Raw genomic sequence first — 21,682 nt, 5'->3', positions numbered from 1 at the left:
GCCGCTTTACTACCAAATAATTTTTCGAATGGTTTTGTATGGAAGGTGACAATCTCTCTCCCATACTTCTGGATATTAGCTTTCTGTGGCATTGTCTCTAAAATTATCCACATCAGTCAGGACAATGTAAAAATTTTCCGTTTCACAGAGTGATTAAAGTACCAAATATTTTCGGATGTCTGTCCACTTCCTGCGATATTATCTCCTAATCCGTTTTCTTTGATTTAATTGTGTCTTTTACAGTTGTTTTACCTAACCGCAGCGCGTTTGGGCTTAGGTTTTTTTTATATGTTTGTCCACATCCTGCGATATTATCGATGTGGGAGCTTACGTTTTTCTGCTTCACTTTACCAATATTATGCATACCGTACATACATCTCGAATATTAAAGCGAAGGAATTCATCTGAATGAATGATGTAAGCCTTTGTGGTACGCTCTCCATTTAAGTATATGTGAGAGCGCATTAGATAAACGCTTCTATGTACAGTAGCATAGCATACTGCTCCCAGCATGAACACTGAATTAACACGTGTCGAATTTGGAGGCTTTCGTGATAGGAGCTATTGCTTCAGATTGATTGTATTGTATGTTTTAGCTCTTACAACAAGTTATCTATCTTTACAAAAGTAACGCGGTGTCTACTGTGATCTCATCAGCCTCCGAATATTTTATATGTTCATGCTAGAAGCAGTGCTGTGATACTAGACATTGTCTAGAGTGTGCATAAATGTCGAAGTGTGATCTTCGATTACATCAACTATTAGTAAGACGCAACGCGAAATGGAATTAAGTAATTGCATTAGATTAATTATTATTCAGAAATTGCTATTTAAAAATCATGATCGGATAAATTATATTTTACGCTGACCACTACATTAGATTAAAAAAAAGCTAACAAAAACATATTCTATCTATATCGCGCTATAGCATTATTTGGTTTATATTCGTTCCCTAGCACACATACACTACTATCCGTCGGTTTGTTTGGTTTTTCATTTATTGATAAAGCAACCGTTTGTCGTCTTCGTATGTTCAGTTGATTTTTAAAATTCAACCGATTCGGAAGGTGGTTTTTACTAATATATACGTTCGTGCCTTATACCCAAAGTGTACTTGTATAGTAATTATTATCGCCGCTCAATTGAAAGTGGAAATTGTTTTTATTGATCAAATTTTGATTTATAATTAAAACGAAAACGGAAAAATAATTTTCTCAGACAAAAAATAAATTTTGATTAGTGAAATAAAATGAGTGCACCGAAAAACATTCCTAGACGGCAGAGTATTCCCATTCTGTATACGAAAGGCACGCATTATGATGTTGGATTTGACATGGTAAACAATTTACTATCATTTTTACTATCTTATTATCAGAGATACCAATGAAGTAGATACCAATGCACGTGTCTTATCAAGAGATTCGTATTTCTGGTAATTTATTCTCGCCAATTACATAATTCAAATTCAAGTAGAAATTCGCTTAGAATGTGGAGATACCAGTAATCATGTAAAGCTAAAGACTTAGATCAAAATACACGGCACGAAATATACTGTGCTTATCAATGACTTATTGTTTTAATAAGACAACGCCGTTTTTGTGTTGGTTGGTCTAGCTTATTATTGATCCAGGTAAAAGAAACACATTTAAGGCTTCCATCGATTATTCAATTTAATTTAATTTACAATAATCACGACATTGGACTCTAAAATGGTTTAACGTATTTTCTGAACTGACCTGACGCAATAGTTAACATATAGATCATCGATTTTAATTCTATTTACGTATTAGTTATATTCTATTCAGTAATTAATGCTAACTGGGAGATATGGAAATGTGTAAACAAAAACAAAAAAAACCGAATGTAAATGGAATGTGCAAAGTTTGCATAAATTTGTTGAGTGTTTCTTCATACACAGAATTTTCAATTGATGAAAATCTTACGAATGAGAGCTATGGTTATATGAGGGAGTCCTTTTATAGTCAAAAGAGTGTTACTGTTTGTATTACATTCTGCATACTAAACAATCTTAAGAAAATCGCGATTCACAGCTCCACCGAAGGTTTGTTTTTTTAACACAATGTCCCGACCCATTTTTTATATTCACTAATAAGGGAAAGAAAAGTGAAATTCTAAATTATTTCTGATTTGGGATTTGTTGTGCTTTGTAATTGATTCCACAAGAATTTTGTTGAACAATCGAAAGACTAGATTTTTATTTTCTGAATTTTTGTTAGGCTCGTGCTCGTAACATGAATGAAATATGAAACACTTACTACAGTGCTGTAACGAACAATGTACCAATTTGCATACGAAAAAATCTAGCGAATCATAGTTGAAATGTAATTTCAACTCATCACCTTAAGAAGTTTGGTGATGATTTGAAATTACATTTTAACTATGATTCGCTAGACTCATTCTTGTGAAAATTGGTATAGTGTTCGTTAGATCTCTATGTCAAGAACGGCTGTCGCCATGGCCTGATGAGAAATTTTGTTTTTGAACTGCATATTAATATTTCAATGGAAAATCTATGTTTTCATTTGCCAAACGAAATTTTGTGTGGAATCATCATTCATCAACAACTTTAGGCTTTAAATTGAATTGTATTTCAAAGCTCAACAGGCTTTCTTATGACACCACACTCAATATATATTCCATTTGAGGAAAAACTTCCACGGACAAAAGGCGTGGTACTTTCACCAGATTACCCTTGAAAAAAAAATGAAGATTAAGATTAATTACATGAACCACAATAAAAGGATTTGAGTGTCGATTGCTTAGACTTCAGGCCAGGCTTGAGATTTAATTTTGTGTAGGTATTCGAAAGGAACAACCAATATCTACAACCCATACGAAATTGTCATTTTCTAGATCATTTCGTTATGGTGATTTATTTTTGGGTGTTCGAATGATGTTGCTCCACAACCAAGAGGTCTAACACATTGCAGAATAATGCGCACGCTGGAACTTTAGACACCCTGGAAAGTAGTAAAGGAGTCGAGGGTTACCTCCAAATAAAATTTAAAAAATCTAAAATTTAATTTTTGATTCTTAGAAATTTGTTTGGAGGTATTCCTCGACTCCTTTACCGATTTCCAGGGTGCCTAAAGTCGACTAGTCACAGTAACCGGCAAAGAGCTGTTTTATGGATGATCTTAGAATTGGTCTCTCTATGGATTGCAATAACATGCTGATTTTCTTCTGATTGAATTACTTTCTCATCACTCAATAATAATTTATACAGGGAAGGAGATACAGGTTATCTGATTTGTTTATTTACAAAAATTTTAACAAATTAAAGTTTAATTTTTCCTTAATATTTTTCTTCTTCTCTTACTCCCAACACCCACACGTCTTACCAGAACGACAACTTTTTTTTTAAACGAAATATTACATAGCTAATGGCACGTGTCAATGTTTTCATTTTTTGTGCATTTTTTGCCATGTAGACGAGGAGACAAATAAATCAATGTTTTCTTCACATTGTTTTCAAATTTGAAGGTTTAATAAAATCTAATGATGTCAGAGTATGTGGTCGGCGTGTATCAGATATTTATATGAGATGTTATAGACATCGATCGTGGATCAAACTCACTTAAAAATACTATCCTGTTTGCATCGTTATCCCCGAGGCTGACGTTTCAACGTCAATCATATTATATAAATCAAATTGACCGTACGAGTGCAAAATCAATAAAAGCTAATGACCTACAAAATGCCTTTAAATTGGTAAAAAAAAGAATTCTTATCTCTAAGATCAAATAATGTGTTTGTTCTACAACTCATTAGTTAACCGAATATATTTGCAGCTTTTCGGTTGAAGAAATGAAGAGAACTTCTGCACAGTCACTGATCCATATCATATATAAAAAAGGTTTTGAAATACGACCACGATTATATTCAAATGATTTAATTAAATCAATACGTGCCACACGATTTACTTGTTGTAAAATAGACTCATAAGTTACACTTTAAATTTTGGATTATTGATTTTTAGAGATTATTATTAGTGGAGTACGTGCGGAAAGTATTGGAAAAGGCTTTTTCTGGTAAAGACAGATTTTTATGAAATTATCAATGATGATAGTCATTATTAGAATCGTTCATTTAAGGCTCGAAAGCTATTCTTATGCCATTGTTTTACTTTATAGCTTTTACTATAATACGCTTTTAAAGAAAACAGACCTTTACGCTCCTTGTTGTCATCGTTTTCGATAATAGATAATTAGCCGTTCCATTCTTGCAAAATTAACGAGAACCATCAAATAATCAAAAATTATATTTAGGCAGAACCCCAACCTACAACATTATTAAACTTTTCTATTTCATCTGATCACGTTACTCAGGACGGTCCTTTTATCCTCGAAAAAGCTTTCATATTTTCACATAAATTCACAGGAAATACTAGACTGGACGATACGTTACCTATGACTATTTGCTTTAAACTAAAATCTATGGATGACGAACTTCTTGGATAAAACTTACTTAATGGAGTCGACATCGTGTGTGCCTTCAAAATTTGCAGTCAAATACATTTACAAGACGAATTGATCCATATTACGAATCACGAATGAGACAAAAATTCACCGATGATTTATAAATTGGAAACAATGATAATCCGCAAAAAATTCTATCGACCAACCAACAAAATGCAGATGTCATAGAAACACACACAATCAATCAAAACTTAATTCAAGATTCACAAACAGAAAGAGGAAAAGATAAACCCTGACCTTTCGTAGGAGACTTATCTAACAAGGTAGGAGGTTATCTGAGAAACAGGTTCCACTGGAAAGTCACGTTTACACCGAGCATAAAGGTCCAAAACATGCTCAACGGTATTTAGGACAAAGAGAACAAACAGCCGGTGGAACCATGCAACTCATGCGATGAAAAATACATTGGCGAATAGAAAACAGTAGTAGATCGATAAGAAGACCATCAAGGTAACGTCCGAAGATACGAATACAACAAATCAGCGATTGCAAGATGCAAGACACACAATGAGAAACGAAGGACATAAAATTAATTGGAACAATTCAAAATTACTAGTTCTAGAAAATGATCATAATAGATAAAGGAATAATAATTCTAAACAATGAATGGAAACAAATTACACCAAAATTCAAAGACATCTCACAAAAGCCAATCAAACAATAAACTTCACAACTCCCTGATGAAATCTTGGAAATAAAATCAATTTGAAAAATCTAGACCACGCATCTAATTAATTGAAAAATGAATATACTAAAATGTAGAGATAACGCTTTTCTAAAATATTAGTTTTCACACATCCCCGATGTCCCAGTTTGTTAGGATCGTAAGATCCATACATAAAATAGACAAAGCTACTTCTAGTCGCTCGCTCGTTTTATGTGTGTTTCTTACATTTTTTTTTTTTTAGAAATTCGCCTATGTTAATTCAGTCACGTTTGGTTGTATCTCTAAGGGGCCATTCACAAATCGAATTTAATTTAAGAAGAAATTGTAATATTAATTGTTAATAATTGGAAAACGTGGTATTTGAAATATTTTTATATTTCCGAGCTTTCGTAAAACAAAGGGTTTTCGTCATCAGTCATTGAAATGTCAATATATTGTAATAATTTTTTTTAAATGTTCGAAACGACTGTCAGGCACTGACAGTCCCTTTTTTAAACAGTTTAGAACACATTATTTACCAACAACATCAAAGAGGGATTGTAGCTCAGCCATGTCATAATGTAGCTGATCAATGTATAAATTTGACGCTCAAGTAAGTTTAACCAGAACTCAGACTAAATGCTAAATTGTTACAGTGAACTGATAAAAATGATTCAAAATATTAGTTTGGAGTCGCTTTTATAGTTGCGGTTTTGTTTTGTTTTGATAACCCAACTGCACATTGTGCATTAAAATGATGTTGAATCAGGAAATGTTTGTTAAATAAAAGCAGATCGAAATTGAGGTAGGTCGAGTATTCGATGAAAATAAAATAAAAATGAAGTCAGTTAACTATGGCTGTTTATTTCGGGTCGTTCCATTATGTAAAACTTCACAGCACTGCTCCTAGCATGAACACTGAATTGACAAGTGTCACATTTGGAGGGTTTGTATTGTATGTTTTAATTGATACAACGAAAAAAAGTCATTTTACAAAGAAACACAGTGCCTACTCCGAATATTTTCTATGTGCATGCTAGAAGCAGTGCTGCGAACACTTCTTTCCGTGGTATGTAGCTTTTAGATTATTATTATTTTCCTCCCCACGGCAGTGTACAGTAAAAAAATTATGATGAAACTTCGAAAATGTATAGAGTACAAGTTTTTCCAGAGTCAAAATAATTTTTTCTCAAAACTTTTTTCACACGTTGAAAGTTTTCACGCGTTACAAAAATGTATAAGAGACGCATCCACGACAAAAACCGGCAAAAAAATTCGTACGTCAAATGACACATGAAAGTGAAAAAAGTTTCAAGTCTGTAGGACTTTCCGTCTGGGCTCCTATAGAAAGACAAACATTAAACTTTGATTTTACTTCTCACAAGCACCTCGTATTTATATGAAAGTCTTGTCTACTTCGATCAATTTCATTCCAAGAGGTGACTTGATACATTCATCTTTAAACAGTGGAAACACTCGTGGAATAAAAAACATTCGTGGAATACAGAACAGCGTGCGTAATTTGTGAATGGCCCCTAATATCATAAATCGTTCAACCTATTTCATAGACAGGTTTTTCGCTTTTTTGTCTTGATAATTATTTGTTTTTTTCGTACTTAACTATACGCAACTATAATATTCAGATTTCGCATGATTGGACAAAAATCCTAGTCATAACAAACTAAATATTCAGATAAATCAAGGTCCGCATTTTCGAACAAAGAACACACCGATACTATTCGATCTTATGAGGTGATTATAATTATTATTCGCATTAGGAAACGAAAAGAAAAAATCCGACACAACGAAGTCATAGGCCGCACACACCGTACGGTAGACTTAAAAAAAAACAGTAGACTAAAGACTAGAGAAAAAAAAATCGTTTGACAAATGGATTTATTGATTGATTGATCAAGAAAGTGGCCGAAGCCCGAGAGTAATAATTTTTGATATCGTAATATAAATTTAACTGAAAATTGTAATTCCATTTCGGCTATTACGAATTGTCTAACAAAGAAAAAAATTTCGATTTGTCCGTTTAATCATTTTCGATTAAAAATTTGTATCAAAGTTTATTACAATTTTTTTTTGTTCTCGTTCGAAAATGATTAATAGATCACATTTTACCAATATCATTCACAGATCGACTTTGACCAAAGAAAAGTCGACTTAAATTTAAGCCGATTGAAGTTATGTATGGTATCCATGATTAACGATCCAATGGGCTCTATGAAGGTTACGAATACAATAAAATTGAAACGAAATTACGAACATAAATTCTTTTTTACATTATCAACAGACATGTGTATGCTCTCAGTCCAAAAAATTTGTGGTTTATAACTTTTATAATTAACCTAAAATCTTTAACAAAGAAACTTGTCTATCAATTGTGAAAATATTAACGTAATTATTCAATGCACTCATAACAATAATTGAATAATTAACGTGTTATCATGACTTCGATCGTAAAGTCACTAAAGCAGCAAATGAGTTCAGTTGTATCATGTTTTTTCATAGCAACAATGCTGCACATATTCAACAAATTTGTACAAAAATTCAAACTGCGAAACATATGAAATTATCACACACGTACCTTATTACGATGATCATCGAAATCACCAAGAAAAATTACTGGTATATACAGCGGTAACACCCTAATAACGGATCCCGGTTTTTATACCGAAACTTTTTTTGTGTTATTTTGGAACATATTTAGCAATATTGAACAAGTAATTTCGTCCCAAATTCTGTACAATTCCTAAGGAACTGAGAATAGCAACGATTTGGACTTGAACTACACTCTCAATCAAATCAGGTCACCTATAATGCCATATAAAATAGATAAAACATTGGTTGGTAAACATTATTATTGTTAGACAAATACCACTTCATACGAATCCGAATTTTGTGAAGTTTTCAATTAGAAAAAAAAATTGATCAGCATCATAAAATGCAAAATTTGCGAACCTTAGAAGCCTCTGTGGCATAAAACGTTGTATGAATCTCGTGCAAAGTACTTAATTAGGCTCAAAACATCCCATTTACTAATTAGATAGCAAAATAGCTATTTTCTAACTAGTGTTGCAATATCGCGTATTTCCAACGTCGTTTAGAGAAACGGGAAACCGTTGTACCTCACTTATGCAAAAGGGATTTGTTAGCGAATCACATTCCATAACTCGCCTCCGGCTCGTGCTTTAATTCGCTAAAAACGCCTGTTAGCATACATTAGGAATAGTTCAGGGAAGAAAAGTTGGACATTGAATTTATAGGGTGTGGTTTGTTGCCAGAGCGTGACCACAATTCAAAAGAGAAAATGTAATTTCCAACTTTTTCCCCGAGTTAAACACAACGTTTTTCACAACAAAGGCCGAAGTGTCAGCGGAGTCGAGAAAATTACTACTACAATCTGCATCGTTTCGATGATATTGTTAAATTATAACAGCTGAAGTCGTTTTATACAATCTTTGTTCATTCTAAAATTAACCAAAAATACAAAGCACCTTAAATTTACTGTGATTTTGGGGCGCCCTCGGAATATAATTTTTGTTTGTATTGTATTCTTGTATACATAAAATCATTCGTTTAATAACGCATTTAGTAGACCAGCGCAATATCCTGCCTTAACTTGTACGTGAAACCAATATTATTTATTTTAAGATAAGCGAAAAAAGACTGGTCAAATTGTACAGCCAGTAAAAAATCGATCTTTTCAAAAACAGAAATTACAATAAATGAAAATCGTCCACTCTATTCCTTCCTAATGTTCCAAGAATGCATGCTGCGTATCCCCTTTGAATAACAATTAAAATTCTTTGCAATAAGTAATCTGTTGAACGCTTTTCCCCTGATGCTTTTTCCATCAATGATCCTAATTTCGTGACAAATTTCGTTGTTTCTGCAGCCTAAAATGATTCAAAAGCAAGCGGGTTGAATAAATAATTTTCTTTGAGTTTTCTATAATGATTACGTTTTAATCTATCCGCTTTCTCTGCAATTGACCGTGCTTTCTCAGAAGTTTCACTAATGTTCGAAGCAGCCAACGTATCACTGACACATCCCATAAAAGTGATTTGCCATGACTCCATGGACTTAGAGTCATACCATCAGCTGAAACCTTTTTTTATATTGATATCGAGATCCTTCAGGTACGACACGAAATATTTTAACAATTTTCGTAATTTAGAATTTTCAAGGATTAATTTATCACGCTCAAAAATCTCTCGACATCGTAAAGCAAAATAAATGCAAATAACGTAAGATCTATTAAAATACAAGTTTTAAAAAAGCGATACATGAACCAAGTTTTGCACGTCAAGGCGTAAAACAAATCGTCATTTAAATGTAAAACTTATTTATCATCTCTACATTTTAAACCTTTTTTAGAAACGGCTAACCACAACGAATAAGTACAATATTAGTCGATTTTTTACAGTTTCAAAAATGTACTTTTATAGTCTGTAAACTTCTTAGTTAAACGCTCTAACTTTTCTCGCTAATAGCTTGCCATGAACTTTAGAAGCACCCAACACAAATTTAGTTGTAGTATTAAAACCCAAGGTAAATAAATGGGCGGAGGTAATGCCATTCAAACGCGTGGCCTAGCACATAAGTTCCATGCCAGTGACATCTTTTTTTTTAATGGGTGGCTACGATTTACTTGTATTTCACAAAATATTTTCATTATCGCACAACAGATGGCCCGACTTTCTATTCCATATTTTGCTTTTAACGAAGGGATGAGGATGAGATGGCGTTTGTATCGAACTTTCGTGTCACCGCACATCTGATTCGGTTATATATGGCATTACCTCCTCACTATATTTACCTTGTTAAAACCATCGTCGACTTCCTTCAAACTGAAACAAATTCTAAATCTTTCAAAATTACATTTCTATCGTAACCTACATACACTCTAACTGAGAGAAAAAGAATGAAAATACATATAAACGGTTTATAAACTTCTTATTGTTTTATATCAGCCCAGCTGAAACACTAGAAAAAAGATGGTGTCTAAAAAGTGTCTGTCCTTACAGGTCTACATTTCATACTTAGATCATTTTATCACGTAAACATTTCTTATGTGCACCAGCCGGTCGGTCTACATAATATTTCAATGGTTATATCAAATCCGATGTACTCTTTAGTCAAATATGCATATGAGTAACTTTGATATACTTTTTTCTTTATTTAAAATAAAAATGAATTGAACAAAAATTACAACGAACATTCATACAATATGAGTAACTTAGGTTTACTGCATAAAATGTTTTTGATGTCATTCCCATTGTACTTCATTAAGCTCATCCAATCCTTCTTACTGCATCGCACCTTTTATGTTTCGGTCAATGGTCACAAGTCGAAAAACTTCCACATTCTCGCCGGGGTCCCTCAAGGCAGCGTTCTCAGTCCAACACTCCATAACGTATTCACATCCGACCTTAAAATAACCCACAGTGAAAAAGCTCTCATACCTATCGACGAGATCGCCTGTAAAGATTGTTAAAAAGCTGAATGCTGCCGGCAAACAGCTCACGCATTTTACTACGAAATGGAAGATTAAGCTTAATGAATCAAAAACGAACTCAGATTTTTTCACCAGAAGAACAGCCCAGAAGTGGCTCCCCTCCGAAGGAATTAACGAAATTGTGGATTTGTTTGCGGAGTATTTCGAATCTATTTATGTCAATGATGAAGAACAATGGGAATTCGACGACGTTTTTGTAGCTTCTAGCGATTCGGTTGATATTGAAGTATCTTTGTTTGATGTAGAGAATGCAATACAATCGTTGAAGTGGAGCAGTGGAGCTGGGCCAGATGAAATTAAACCGTTTGTAGTGAAAAAGTGTTCAACTGCATTCGTATGGCCTATTTGGTTATTACATCAAAAGACGTTCGACGAGGGCAAAATACCGGCTGCAATGAAGATGTCGAGAAATGTACCGGTATACAAGAGGAAAGGTGATAGGGCGGAAGTTAAAAATTATAGAGTCGTTGCGATTCAACCGATAGCAATGAAAGTGCAAGAAATGGCAGTCAAGTGCAAAACTGGACTAGTGGTTCAACCGCGACTATCAGATGTGCAGCATGGTTTTCGTAACAAAAGATCTGTTGTAACAAACTTATTGAATTTGTCAGTACTGGCGTATGATGCAATCGAGCGACGTTGTCAACTGGACTTATTTTACGGTGACTTTAAGGCGGCATTTGACAAGGTCTGGGTACGGAAACTGATAATAAAGTTCGCTTCATTTGGTGTTGGCAAAAAAACAGCGAGATGGATTTGGCAATATTTAGTTGGAAGGACAAATTACGTACAAATTGAGACAGAAAAGTCTAGAATCTTCGAGTCACCATCTGGAGTGCCACCGGGAAGTTCACTTGGTCCACTGGCCTTCACTGTATTCATCGATGACATTGTCAATGTCGTTAAACATGTGAAAACATTGCTATTTGCTGATGATGTCAAATTGGCGGCAATTATTCAAGACGTTAACGATTCAAGAAAATTACAAAGAGACATTGACAACGTAAGAAAATGGTGCGACGAAAATCGGTTGTATTTCAATCCAGAGAAATGTTACGTATTCAGCATCTATCGGGACAATGTTTCATTCGTCGAAACAGAATATACAATGGGTGATCATGTTCTTGAGAGAAAAGAGGAAATTAGCGACCTTGGATATTGGATGAACAGATGGTTTCATCCAGGACTTCACATCGAGCTAACAACTAGAAAATGTCGTCAAATTGTTGGTTGCATCAAACATTATTCCAATGGTAATTTCACGAAGGAGACGCAACAAATTCTGTACAAGGCTTACGTTAGATCCAGATTGGAGTTTGCATCAACAATATGGAATCCATCATCGGATGTATACAAGGATGACATCGAATCTATACAAAAACAGTTTGTTATTTACTTACTGGATAGTCGACGGAATGCAAATTCTTACAGATTGGCGCCATACGAAGACCGATGCAAACAAGTTGGTCTTCAAAGTTTAGAATTGAGGAGGAAAGTCGCTGATTCGATGATGGCGTATGATATTTTCAAAGGTGATGTTGTGGACAGTTTGATTTCGTCGAAGTTTGTTCGCAATGACAGTGAGTATGACTTCCGCAGTTCGACCTTAAAATTGTTGAAGGAACCGCGGTACAACTCTAACTATTTGTACGAACAGCCCGTGGCGCGATTAGTTAGGATCGTTAATGAATTTAAAAATGTCGTGCAAAGCAGTGGTAGTAGAGTTGTGTTTAGAAGGAAAATTATGGAAGAACTTAAAATGACTGACTAACTGTGATGCTAAATGTGATGTAGTTGTTTAGTAAGTTTGAGAGTGTTTTACAGATTGACGTTAGTATGTAAGTTGTAAAATTTTGTAATTTAAGAATGTAAATTTATTCAGCCAGTTTTTGGCGGTGAAATAAAAATCTATCTATCTATCTATCTATCAAATATGCATATGAGTAACTTTGATATACTTTTTTCTTTATTTAAAATAAAAATGAATTGAACAAAAATTACAACGAACATTCATACAATATGAGTAACTTAGGTTTACTGCATAAAATGTTTTTGATGTCATTCCCATTGTACTTCATTAAGCTCATCCAATCCTTCTTACTGCATCGCACCTTTTATGTTTCGGTCAATGGTCACAAGTCGAAAAACTTCCACATTCTCGCCGGGGTCCCTCAAGGCAGCGTTCTCAGTCCAACACTCCATAACGTATTCACATCCGACCTTAAAATAACCCACAGTGAAAAAGCTCTCATACCTATCGACGAGATCGCCTGTAAAGATTGTTAAAAAGCTGAATGCTGCCGGCAAACAGCTCACGCATTTTACTACGAAATGGAAGATTAAGCTTAATGAATCAAAAACGAACTCAGATTTTTTCACCAGAAGAACAGCCCAGAAGTGGCTCCCCTCCGAAGGAATTAACGTTCGGGACTCTAAGGTTGTTTGGAGTAACTCTATTTAGTATCTGTTGGGTGTCACGCTAGACAAGACACTGACTTTCAAACACTAACACTAACCTTATTTCCGATAAAGCCCACAAGTAACTTAGAATAATTTACCCTATACTAAATAGGAAATCTAAATTAAGCTCATCCAACAAATTGCTGATATTCAGAGCTATAAGACAAAGTATACTTCTGAACGCATGCACAGTATGGGGTAACTGTGCGTATCACTATATAGAAAAGCTTCAAATCATCCAGAACAAATGCCTCAAAAAAATTTAAACCTCTCCAGGTACCATAGTTGGTACATATGATTCGCACCATCGTGCCCAACATTCCCAAACTTTCTCAACAAATTTCTAAACAAATTTCACTCATTTGAGTGGCATAATGTAATTGTTATGCAACTTGTTGTGAAATAATTATTTATGCAACTAGTTTCGAAAAGTGGTTATCAACAAAATTATTTCAAAAGTTCACTTATCGTGCTTGTTGGAGAAAACGTTATCTACTGTAATGTCATAATATTCACAATTTGAGTGTCACTTTTAGAAACAAAATGGTCTCGATTAAAACACGTCATTCCCAAGGACGTACGTTTATTAACTGAAAATTTCGATAATTGGTCATTTTCGCACGGCTAACTTCGATAATTTCTTAGGTATTCACGTCGAACTTCGATAATTTCACGTTAATTAAATGAAAATTGTCAAATCCTTGACCGTGTACAAGATGTGTGTTTTATTTGTGGGGAATTATGAATGAGTGACGGTGTAATGGCGTGTTGATGTTTCAGTTTGATTTTTTTAAATATGTTTTCAATGGTGATTATAACATTACTGGAGATAAAATCTTGTTCCTAACACGGTAGTAAATGGGGGCTTTGCACACACGATGTCATATCTAGTGCGCAGAACAATCCCATTTACTACCTTATTATGAAAATAGTTAGTTTTGTAACAACAAACTTAAGAAGGATAATAGTTGTGTCTGGCCACACTCTCAGATCTGCCAAAAATCCAATTTATTTTCAAAAAAGGAGTGTTTGGTGTCATTTTGAAGGGGGAAGGAACGGGCTTCGAGAAAAAAATATTTTTGGTAGTTTAATTAAGGAGCCAACGAGCCAAGATCAATGGTTCCAATGGTTCCGACGCGAAGTAGGCCATTTAAGTTCTTGAATTTTCGAGGTCACGTTTACAATTTTTAAATTAAAAAATAAACTCTATGGCTTCATTCACAGCAACAATATTTTGTGGTAGCTAAACACCAGAATATTTTACGTGGACTGAATAAAGATAATTGGATTGTAATTGTGACTTATTTTTCTATGTCTGTGGAACGTTTATTAGACGTTTATGGTCCAAAACTCACCATTTTTTAAGAATGATATGCCTTCATGACAAAATAACCGGGAAGATGAATATTGTTGTTCATAGTATTCAACAGTTTTTGTTAGAAAATGTTTAGGTTGTGTAGCATATGGTTTAAAAAGAAGTAGTTTTCTTGAGTCTCTACTTCTAACCAGAACTTTAAACTTTGTTGCGCTCAGAAGAGCAGCCTTTCATCGACATTTTTATTTAAAAAAAAAACGAACAAATATAATTCCTTGAAAAAACAATAATAAAAGATCTGATCGTGAATGCGAACATGATTGGCAAGATTACAATATTAAAAACAGTTTCAAATGGTTGCAGCTGATTACAATATTACATTGTTTTAATTTATAGCAGAAAAAAAAAGTTAAATGCTCAATTATGTGTTCGCATTAATATTCATTAAACACTTTTTTGTTTTTCGAATTATAATAATTTATGGTTCACGAAGCGTCTATTAATTCGTCTTGATAATAAATTATATATATACGCGCGCTGTCATATTCTACCTTTGTTACGAATGTGTCGAGGAATGTGGAGTATTGCAAAAATTGCTAATTAAGTTAGTAAGTAAGAAAATTGGAAATGGCAATGCGAAATTAACTGCAAAAGGAAGTTATTTTATTTAATGCAATAAATTGGTCAAAGGTGAATCAAAAATTTACGAATTTGTAAAGCTTAGAAACCCGAAAATCATAAAATTTTAAATTATTGTTGCGTATAATAAACCAAAAGACTTTAATTTTCCATCAACAATATATGATTTAAATATCCTTTAAACACACTATGCATATTTGTTCAATGTAAATATGTTTAGACCCGTACGAAGTACTGGGGTCTTATGCGTTTACGCATACGTCCGTAACACGTCGAATTGGACTCCCTGAGTAAGGGGAAACCTATTGTGGTTGTCTAGAGATGCCAAATCAATGAAAAAAAAGTCCGTCTGTCCGTCTGCACGATAACTTGAGTAAAACGCATCCGATTTTGAAAATTCTTTTTTTTTCCGTTTGGTAATGTCAAAAGACAGGCTAAGTTCGAAGATGAGTGATTTTGGATCGACCCTTCCCGAGCTGTGGCCCAATAAGTGCTTTACGGTTTTGCGAAGATATCTCCGGACATTTAAACGTTACACTTGTAACTGATACGTCAAATAAAAGGTATTTACAATACCGATCGACAAAAAAAAAAGTTTATGAAAATCGGATGACCGACTCGTGAGTTAGACCCCTTGGTGTGAAACAGGCACAGGGCGGCAAGCAGTTTTTGCTTGTAGGTCGGCCACATTTCAACATATTTCGTCTGTTTTAGCTTTATTAGATAGGTATTGACCGTACCAATCAGGGAAAAAAAGTTTTTGAAATTATGTTCTCCGGAGCGTCTCTTGGAGTGAGCTCTTATCTGGCTACTCGGCCGTACAGTGAACGTGGAGTATTTTGTCAATATCTCGAGTAAATTTTGACCGAATTTCATGCATTTTTTTTTGTTTGAAAGGTATTAACGAATGTAAAGCGTCGGTAAAATTTCCGGTCTCCTAACAAAATGGCTGCCGGTGGCCATATTGGATTTTAATAAAAGTGATATATATTGGGAAAAATGGTACTTAGAGTGTTTCTGTTAACATGGAAATAATTTGTTATGTGTGTGAGGTGTTTCAGGCATTCCATATATTGAGCTATATACAGGCATATAGAGCTATATAATAGCATATTCATGTGTGAAATGTTTATTAATAGGAAAATATAGGTAAATATAGCGATATATAGCTGTTTAAATAGGAATTTATGAAAGTTGACTTCGTACGGGGCTGTCTATATTGCCTCCGGCAATTTTTTTGTATATGCTAACAAGGCAAAGAGTGGATAATGTAAGTGATTTTAAAGGGCGAATAGCTTTTCAGTAGAGAATGAAGTAAAAGAAATGAAGAGTTTCACAGTAAAGGCTTTTGATACGAATAGGTGTTTCGTACGGGTCGGCGTTAGCTATGTTTTATAAATATTTTTAATGGATTTTAGACGAATAAAATATTATTAAATAAGTGGAATTACATTAAGACAAGACGTTATTTTAGAATTCCAAAGTGTCATGATGTTCATTCGTTTATTCAATAACAAAACGAGTCAGGGTTTACTACTCGGCTTTCAATTTTTTCTAAGAATTTGTTAGTCTCACTGAAAAAAGACTCAAAAATGAGTGTACTATATTGCTTGCAAATTTGTTTCGGCTCAGAATACACTGGGCAAAACAACAATCATCCAAGTGATACAGTAATTAATTATCTCTCATTGTCCACTTGGACAATTTGTCATTATTTGACTGTCATGAACGTTTCTCCATTACTCATAGATGTGAGGTACTTCACGGCTCCAAAAGTTTATCTCAAGTTTTTGAGTAAAATTTTTAATTGGCAATGGAGACAAATGGGGGTACACAAGAAGTACCATTTCATACAAAAAGTACCATTTCACATGAGAAGTACCGTTTCCATCATTTGCCCTATTGGTAAGCAATGTACTATTCGAGGGGGTTAGCGAGTAATACTACATTACTTCTGCAATTCCAAATTTTTATTTTGACGAGTTGGGACGTTATAGCCTGACCAAAAGGGAAATGCGCATTTCATGGAAGCAAAAATGTAAAAAAAAATTAGAATTTTATATTTTTCATTGTGTCATTGCACATAATTATACACTATTCACTAAAATTCACTAGCTTGGCTCTCAAGATCGCATGAATAAATGTAGAGACCGAACTCCCTTCAATCTTGTTCCAATTACTTGCTTTACTGTAATTTCAATTTCGTTTCAGGGCCGAACATTTGGTGCCATAATCAAAAACTTTCTTTTACTGTCAGAACCATTGAACGAGGAGTTCATCCCAATTTACAATACACCGAAAGGAAGTATGTCCGAATTACTTACAAACATAAATACACTCAAATTAATCACGTACTGCTAAACATTTTCTATTTTTTCATATTTGTTTTAGAGGAAATCTACAATGAAACTTTAAATTCTGTGAAAGAATCATTTCCGCAATACATTCGAGAACTTGAAGGTGTTGCAGAAGGCGCTCAGGTTGAATTTTATAAGGTAAGGTTTTCTACAAGTTCTACTCATATTTACTTAATTTTCTAAGACTTGAAGTACTAGATTTGGTATTTACCCAGAGCATTTTACATGATATTCATCTGAATCTAGTACTTCACGGCCAGAATATATTAATTTTATTGATGAAGAAATAGAAAAATAATAAAAATAAAATACATTTATAATTGATTGACTGCACTGTTACAAACTGACAGGTTTGCAGGAGCCATATTTTTATTGGCCTACAATTTACAAAAGACACATCTTCTATCACGTAGATGGTTTTTAATGTAGAGTTTAAGTGGGCAAAGGTCCTTATTTTAGCAGGAAAAAAAACTTGAAGAAAACCACAAGAAACCCCCCAAAGATGTTTGTGATATCAACTGTAGATCTGCGCAAACATTTTATTGTTTTCCATCCATAACGTTCTGGACCGTGTCAAAAACAATAGGCAACCCGAAAAAGCCATAATTTTAGCGTTATAATTAATTACTGCATGGGAAATGTTTTTCCGGTAAACGTTTTTTTGGTTTTACATAAAAATTAAAAATTATGTGAAATGAGCATGAATTGTGGTTTTATGCACCTATCAGCTGTCTTAACAACTATGGTAATTAAATTATAATAATTGTGTCTGATAGATCATGATAGATTACCATCGATAAACTAGAATAAACTGTTGAGGTATGATTTCATGTCCATGAACATGTCTCTGCTGTTTTTTATATTTTATTATTGAAACCACATTTGATGTAAACTTGAAGTCATTGAAAAGAAATATTAAGTTTTAACGATGGAAAATATAGGTGAATCGTTTGAAGAAAATCCAATTGCTCATGAATGGCAATATCAAGTCCAAAAATATTGCGAAATCGAAATAACGCAAACATAATATTGTGTTCAGTGCATATTATAATATTTTTAGTTTATTTTGTTGATGCATAGAGGTCAATATCACCATTATATCCAATTAAGTTGTTTAATTGCTTTGCAGTAATTATAAAACACATTTTTTAACCGATTTCACAACACTTTTATTTTGTGCATTGCACACGCGCAGACAAGTGAAATGTGACGAATTTTCTGAATTGGCAGTTGTGGTGGGCTTCGTATCAATTTCATCCAGAGAGATGACGACAGATGACATTGCTTCTAGCGGGCAGAAGCAACGCCATCTGTTGTCACTTTTCTGTTGTTTTCAGTCAAATTTCGTCTTACAAGTGAAAAGCTAGATCTCAGTATTTAGTACTTTGTTGCAGGTCACGTGAGCGTATCTAGCGAAAAGGCCAAAAATAAAAACTGTTTTCTTAGAATGAAGGTCCTGCATTTTGGACGAGGGAGGGATTATTGTTAGAATTTAGACAATGGTAGACAAGAAGGTAGGTAGTGCTAAAAAATCACGAGATTTAGGTAAACGTCATTTTTCTTCTAAAGAGATTCACGAAAATATTTAAATTAATTTGATGTAGGGCAGTGTGTATAATAGAATGAATAGAATATGTCAATTGAATTCAAACAAGTTATTAATTTTATTCGAAGGCTAGCGGACGTCCATAGCATAATAATTGTTTATTTAAATAAGAAAATGGTGCAGTTGTCGCACCTGTTTATATTATCAAAGTTATTCATTGAAGCTACCTCCGCAGAGTGAAGCTTCGAAAATGAATTAGGATAAATAATGTTGGTGCTTGTTAAAGTGGGTCACGGCCTCGAATATTATTTTCTCATTACCTGTTCACAAGTTTTTTTGCTCAAAATTTTCAGCTATTTTTATTGCACATGGATGATATCGTGCCAAGTGCAGCTGCCCAAAAGAACACCATCGATCAACCAGTGGGATGTTCAACAATTTGCGTCAATCAACCCGATTGTGTAAATACAACCATACTGTTCACTATTCCACTCTTATCTCTAAAATCATTAATTCGCAGCAAATTCTTGGTCACACTGAGGATGCTTTGTCAGAAGTGCTAAATCATTTCTATTTCGTGTCGGCTCACATAATCAGCGATGAACCACAAGGAAAATATAATGTTACCGAAGAGAGGTTCACATCTTTATGTTACGCGGGACATTTACCTGGTTATACAATGAACTACAATCACCATGGCTTGATATTTTCGATAAATACGCTGAGCGCTAAAAATTGTTTAAGCGGAAAAACTCGTAAGTGCATCGGTGGACCTGGCTTCTTTTACTGTTAAGAATTTGTAACGAATTTTTTCAGCTCGCCACTTTATCACCAGAGCCTTGTTGAGTGCTGAGAACTTTGTCCAGGCTCAGACTATACTGCGAGACAATGGGGTTGGTGCTGGTAATGGATGTTCGGTCAATATGACCTTCCTACGGTATTCGAATTCGTATTATACAGCAAAAATGTCGTTAAAATTTTTGTTTTCCTAAACAGCCAAGAAGGAAATCGATTGTTCCATAATGCTGAAATGGGGCCGGCTGAAAAGGGAACGAATCAGTCGCAATTGAATGTGTTTACTGCCAGTCCCGGGGAGCAAATTATTCATGCGAATAAGTAAGATAATTGAGAATATTGAGAATGTTACGAAAATTGAAATGTTGTTGGAACTACAGCAGTCGGGTGTATCGAATAAATACAGTCAATGCACTCTCTAGCAACGAAAAAAATTCAAAATATTAAAATGGTACTCGAATTGATTGGATAAGATTTCCTTTAATGATAAGGACATTAAGACAACGTGATAGAAATTCTCTGTTTACTTTTTGTATGTCGTGAACTATTCCAGTCTCACTTTACTCGACATATCAAACATTTTGTGTCGCTGCTAGAGAGTGGCATGTGATATAAGTCGAAAAGAAACGAGGACTTTCGTTATTTATCATTCGCCGAACGTTTTCTCATTGAATTAAAACTATTTTAAAGATCGATCTCCGTAGTCATAAGATTCTAATTCAGAACTTTCGTTTCAGATATTTGAGACTGTCCGTGCAAGAAGTCACCGGATTGATAATTGACTCGAGTGAAGATCGTATGGCGACATTTTGTTCCTTTCCGCCGCCAAAAACAAGGGAAGACGTTATCAATATGTTGGGCGATCGGTCGGGAAAACGACATTGTGTATTCTGGGAAAATAATGGCGAAGAACCGGTTAAAACCGTTGCCGTTGGTATGTTACATGACGAATGGTCTTTGCGAAGTAAAGCGAAATTGTTGTTTTTTACTTTCAGGAATTTTTGATTGCTTGAAGCAGACATGGTCAATTTATTCGGATAATCCGAAATTCAATGAGCCACTTGTTGTTCTTCCATTGGTACTTAAAGAGCAGCCAATTATCAATAACAACAAAGTTTAATCGTGTTTCCTACTTCAATGGTCTACTCATTCCTAATAGTTTTTATTATGTAATCATTTTGACTATTTTTTATTATTATTATTTAACGGTTTAGCCACGGCACAGTAAAATAAACCAGGCAGTAGCGGTTCATTTTCGAAACGTCAAATAAGGGACCTAATACACTGTATGAAAATGAACTCAAATGAACACTGACATAAATTGAAAAATTTTATTCGCAAAAAATATAGCGCTACTAGATGATAAAGGTCCCTAGTCAACTCAGGGCTCCTGCCTGGTTAACTTTATTCTGTCGTGGTTTAGCTATCAGAAACTGTACCTACTGTACTTAATAAAACGTTCTACGATTATTATCAAATGCGTCTTCAACGTTTTCTTCAAAGTTGTCATGAGCTTCATAGAATGCCAGTCGGACACGATTAATATAATCGAATCGAATAATAAATTTGAACTCCAGCTAAATTTACCACAAACACGAAAACCCGAATAAATTCGTAATTTTTGATATTTTAGACCGCAGCTAGACCGTTGCTAGAAGTTTTTAGACCCGTACGAAGTACTGGGGTCTTATAGGTTTACGCATACGTTTGTAACACGTCGAATTGGACTCCCTGAGTAAGGGGAAACCTATTGTGGTTGTCTAGAGATGCCAAATCCGCGAAAAAAAAAATGTCCGTCTGTCCGTCTGTCTGTCTGCACGATAACTTGAGTAAAACGCATCCGATTTTGAAAATTCTTTTTTTTCCCGTTTGGTAATGTCAAAAGACAAGCTAAGTTC

General features: G+C 34.3%; 1 protein-coding gene across 1 annotated transcript; it reads left to right on the top strand.

Annotated features, from left to right (window-relative positions):
* The first annotated feature begins 979 nt into the window (after window positions 1–979).
* LOC119083829 lies at window positions 980–21,268 on the top strand. Its single transcript, XM_037193631.1, has 9 exons — window positions 980–1,336; window positions 17,298–17,391; window positions 17,478–17,581; window positions 19,343–19,450; window positions 19,510–19,744; window positions 19,806–19,926; window positions 19,986–20,105; window positions 20,522–20,718; window positions 20,780–21,268. The coding sequence occupies exons 1-9, from the start codon at window positions 1,250–1,252 to the stop codon at window positions 20,902–20,904; spliced, it is 1,191 nt and encodes a 396-aa protein (XP_037049526.1). The 5' UTR covers window positions 980–1,249; the 3' UTR covers window positions 20,905–21,268.
* Window positions 21,269–21,682: the final 414 nt, after the last annotated feature.

The sequence above is a fragment of the Bradysia coprophila genome, chromosome X (assembly GCF_014529535.1).
Source record: "Bradysia coprophila strain Holo2 chromosome X, BU_Bcop_v1, whole genome shotgun sequence".
Lineage (NCBI taxonomy): Eukaryota > Metazoa > Arthropoda > Insecta > Diptera > Sciaridae > Bradysia > Bradysia coprophila.
This window is presented reverse-complemented; position numbering and strand designations above follow the sequence as displayed.